We start from the raw sequence: 4,187 nt of genomic DNA on the forward strand, positions 1-4,187 counted from the left end.
TGGCGTAATACATACGGAGACACCTAAAGTTGGCACGATCTTTCACTTAGACACTTAAACTAGACCTCTTTCCAATTAGACACGTTTCTTAGGCAATTCTCATACCAATTATACACGTTTTTTGTTGGTGGCATATAGCGTGACTCCAAAAAGTGACTTTTCCTTTCCTAGTTAGACACATAACGGTAACATGGATTGTCATTTATTATCTAAACCCTAATCCCTTTCCCAATTCTTAAAAAACCTATTTGTTCTCTTCTCTTCTTCTCAGATTTCTCCAGCAATTCTCCAGCAAATCTTTTCTTCTCTTCTCTTCTTTCTCTCATTTCTGTTCTCTTCTTGGTATCAATTAATTTCTTCCCTTCTCTTCTTCCACTCATTTCTGTTGTTGCCGTGTTTATTAATGTCGAACTTCTCAGAATTGACGAACTCGTCAATGTCACCTTGCGTTGCTGCTCGAATCTGTAAGTGTGGTGTTTCTCCAAAGTTGAATACTTCTTGGACCCAATTAAACCCAGGTCGTAGGTTTTTTGCTTGCAAAATCGGAAAGGTAAATTGTTTGTTCATAATTTGTAAATTCTATTTTATGAATTATTTTCTTTGATAAAAATTGATTAAAAGTGTTTTGTGATATTTGTAGAAAAAGGGTGGATGTGATTATTTCTATTGGTATGACGATGAGATGCCTACTCAAGCGAAGAATATAATTTGGGGTTTATTAAAGAGAGTCAAAGCCTTTGAAGAGGAGAAAGTTCGAGCAAAAAGAAGACGGATCCTTTTGACGATTGTTGTTGTATTGTTGGTCGTTTTATGGAAACTGTATGACTGATGAATTTTGGTTGACTGATGAGCAAAAAGAAGACGAATTTCTGTTGTTGCTTTAAATTTCTGTTTTGAAAATGTTGTTGTAATATTCAGATGTTGTATAAATACAACTGAATTTTGTTATAAACTTCTGTTTATATTCAGATGTTGAAACCGTTGTTTTAATATACAGTTGCTGAATTTTGAAAGTGTTGTAATATACAACTTTTGTACAAGGCATAGAACCATAAGATGCAGTTTCAAAATGCAGAACATATAGACTGAAGTTGCTGCATTATAGAGTAATTATTCAGAACATAGAGTAACTATTCTGCCAAAACAAACAAAATAAGGCTGAAGTTGCAGCTGCATAACATATATCCAAAACAGAAAAGTAAGATTACACGACTGAATACAACTTAAAGTTTAGTTCCTTCAAAAACTAGATTCCAAAATATAATAGGTTGCTGCTACATAACATATAGACAAAATGGGTTCCTAAGATACTACTTCTTGCTGAAGTTTTCCTTCATCTACTGCAACTGGAAAGTTGTGACAGCATCTTGACCCTTCCACCTCAAGCCTCTAGCCTTAAAACCAAGGTCAATTCCTGTTGGAGCTGCACTCTTATAAGTTGAACCACTTACCATAACTCGTTGGCTTGATGTTCCGGGCTGTAGTTTGCCAAATCACAATCAGTAAGTTATTTGTAAGTCATATTATAGATGAAATATGTATGATTATATACCTTTAATATTTGAGTTCCACTTGCAGCTGTGTAGATGCCAAATCCAACATTTTTGGACCTTTTTGTGCTCCTTTTTCAGCATCTTCTTTACTTGCACCCCTTCCTCTCTTTTGGCTGGTAGTTGCTTTACCCTTTGGAGGAAGTTGACTACCTAATCCTCTTCTAGCAAGCCTGCTCGAATCTGTTGAACTTGGTGTTGGTTGGCTTGAGCTTCTAGCTTCATTAACCCTTCTAACCCTTGTTGTATCAAAGCACACAGAGTTTGTAGGTTGGCTTGAGCTTCCAGCTACATCAGGTTGGCTAGCACCTTGTGAGCTTTGGCTACCTTGTTGTGAAGGCGTCCAATTTTCAGCCTACATAACATTGAGCAACATCAGTGAATAACAGTGACAGAAACAGATTACTACATTCATATGAGCAACAGGAAACATGTGATGGCAACAGGAAATATTTGACAAGAAACATTTACCTTACAATATATTTTGTTATGTCCTTGTTGATGGCACTTGGAACATGTCATTTTCACTCAACACTTGGACAACTTTCCATATTTCTTTTTTGGTTCATCTTTGCCTTTTCTTCTGTTCCTCTGAGGTCTACCAGGCATAGGTTTAGGTTTGGGAGGCTCTATCTTAGGATTGTTGGTTTCAGGCCACATCCTCATATTTGTCATAGGCTGGATGAAATACTTGTATGCTTTTAAGAAGGTATCCCTCTTATAGCAATGCTCTACTGCCTGTTCAGGTTCTTCGTTTATGTGATAGTATGCAAGAACAACATGTTGACATGGAATACCCCTCAACTGCCAAGCTCTACAAGTGCAAACCTTATCAGTCAGATTAACTACATGCTTATGCAGCCCTTCTCCAATCTCAAATCCAACATCAGCATTCCAAAAGATAGTACATTTTCTATCAGATATCCAAGTATCAGCAAATTTCAACATATCCACTTGCCTAGTCATTATTTTCCTTCTAATCTCCTCCAACATAGTTATAATTGATTTATGCCTAGAAGCTAAAATCCATGAATTAAAGGTTTCACATATATTATTTTCAACAACATCACACTTGGAATGCACTTCAAAATAAGCTCTAACCCATGACTTTTTTGGATAATATAACAAATCCCTACAAATATCCTTACCAAGTTTGTCCATTTTCTCAAGCTCCTCTTTAAACTTAACTTCATAACTAGATTTAGAGCACCTCCAAACTATTTTCTCTTTTCCTCCCCTTTCCATTTCTTATGCCAATTAGACCATATATGTCTGGCACACATCCTAAATTCAGCATTAGGTAAAACTTCATTCAAAGCTGCAGCAAATCCCTACACAATAATTAATTCAAATTACAGCAGCATATTACTACACAAAATTGAATACTTAACAGCAGCAGAATACTAATTACTTAACAAAATAATAGAATACTTAAGTACTTAACAACTGAACATATCACATTAATGAACATCAAATACCAAAATTACTTAATAGGCTAATTAAGAGACAACAGAACAAAATACTTACCTTTTGCATATCTGCCATCACAGTCAATCCTTCTCCAGTTCCCAATTGCAAATCATCTTTCAAGTAGTTGATGAAAAAACTCCAGCTATGTTTTGTCTCCTGGTCCACAACTGCCCATGATATAGGAAACATTTGCTGATTTCCATTCTTGCCAACAGCAACTAGAAGCTCACCTTTACAAGAACCCTTTAAGAAACAACCATCAAAACCTATGATTCTCCTACATCCTTCTAACCAACCTTTCTTCAATGCATCAAAGCACACATAAAAGTAAACAAAGAGATTTTTCCTGGCTCAGTTTCACTGTCCATCCTTACCCAACATGAGCTACCAGGATTGGTTTGTTTTATCATATCAGCATAATCACATAACCTTGCAAACTCCATATTCCAATCACCCATGGACTCTCTGAGAACACGCAGTTTAGCCCTATAACAAATTGTCTTGCCAACATACAATCCTAGCTTGTCCCTACACAACTCTTGTATTTCTTATATCCTTATATGGGGCTGCTTAGTTATTTCATATTTGAATTTCTTTGCAACAAACTTTGAAGTGCACAACTTATTCTTGTTTGAAGTATCACATTTGTGTACTGGGTAGTAGTTCTTTACTTTAAAATCACCTGAATCTCTATCAATACAAGCATAACACACCCATTTGCATCTCTTTGATTTACACTTAGCCCTCACCCTATGTGGTTCATTTGGTCTCAATTTAATCTACACCTTGTACTCAATTGCATAATTTGCTAATGCTTTTCGAAACTCTATAGCATTCTCAAAAATCATCCCAAGTTCAAATATAGCAACTTCACAATCAGGATCATACCTGACTTTTGTACTCCTCCTTCTTGCTGGTATATCAACACCAGGAATAGCTTCAGGATCTAACTCTTCTATGTTATCTTCACTATCAGCCTCTGAACTATGTATAAATTTCTCATCACCACCTAATTTACCTACATATCTTGAAGTCTTGTTTCTTCCAATATCCTCAAATCCTTTGTCAATACCTGCTTCTCCTAGTGGTATCTCATCTGTTGCAATTGGTTTTTTCTCTGCTTACCCTGCCTCTTGCTCCTCCTTTCAGCCCTTAGAGATCTCAATT

The 4,187-nt window shown here is 36.1% G+C and overlaps 2 protein-coding genes across 2 annotated transcripts; one reads left to right on the top strand and one right to left on the bottom strand.

Moving 5' to 3' along the window:
- Positions 1-403: 403 nt before the first annotated feature.
- LOC138879890 (uncharacterized) lies at positions 404-829 on the top strand. The gene is made up of 2 exons (XM_070159533.1): positions 404-550; positions 641-829. Exons 1-2 carry the CDS (start codon positions 404-406, stop codon positions 827-829), a joined length of 336 nt encoding a protein of 111 aa, XP_070015634.1.
- A 1,249-nt stretch (positions 830-2,078) lies between these two features.
- Positions 2,079-2,711, bottom strand: LOC138879891 (uncharacterized). The gene has a single exon (XM_070159534.1). It carries the CDS (start codon positions 2,709-2,711, stop codon positions 2,079-2,081), a length of 633 nt encoding a protein of 210 aa, XP_070015635.1.
- Positions 2,712-4,187: the final 1,476 nt, after the last annotated feature.

This window comes from Nicotiana sylvestris, chromosome 10 (assembly GCF_000393655.2).
Source record: "Nicotiana sylvestris chromosome 10, ASM39365v2, whole genome shotgun sequence".
Taxonomy (NCBI): Eukaryota; Viridiplantae; Streptophyta; class Magnoliopsida; order Solanales; family Solanaceae; genus Nicotiana; species Nicotiana sylvestris.

Coding starts and splice junctions, on each gene's coding strand:
- LOC138879890 (XM_070159533.1), top strand. CDS start 404: ATGTCGAACTTCTCAGAATTGACGAACTCGTCAATGTCACCTTGCGTT. Junction 551..640: donor TTGCTTGCAAAATCGGAAAG/GTAAATTGTTTG, acceptor TGATATTTGTAG/AAAAAGGGTGGATGTGATTA.
- LOC138879891 (XM_070159534.1), bottom strand. CDS start 2,711: ATGGACAAACTTGGTAAGGATATTTGTAGGGATTTGTTATATTATCCA.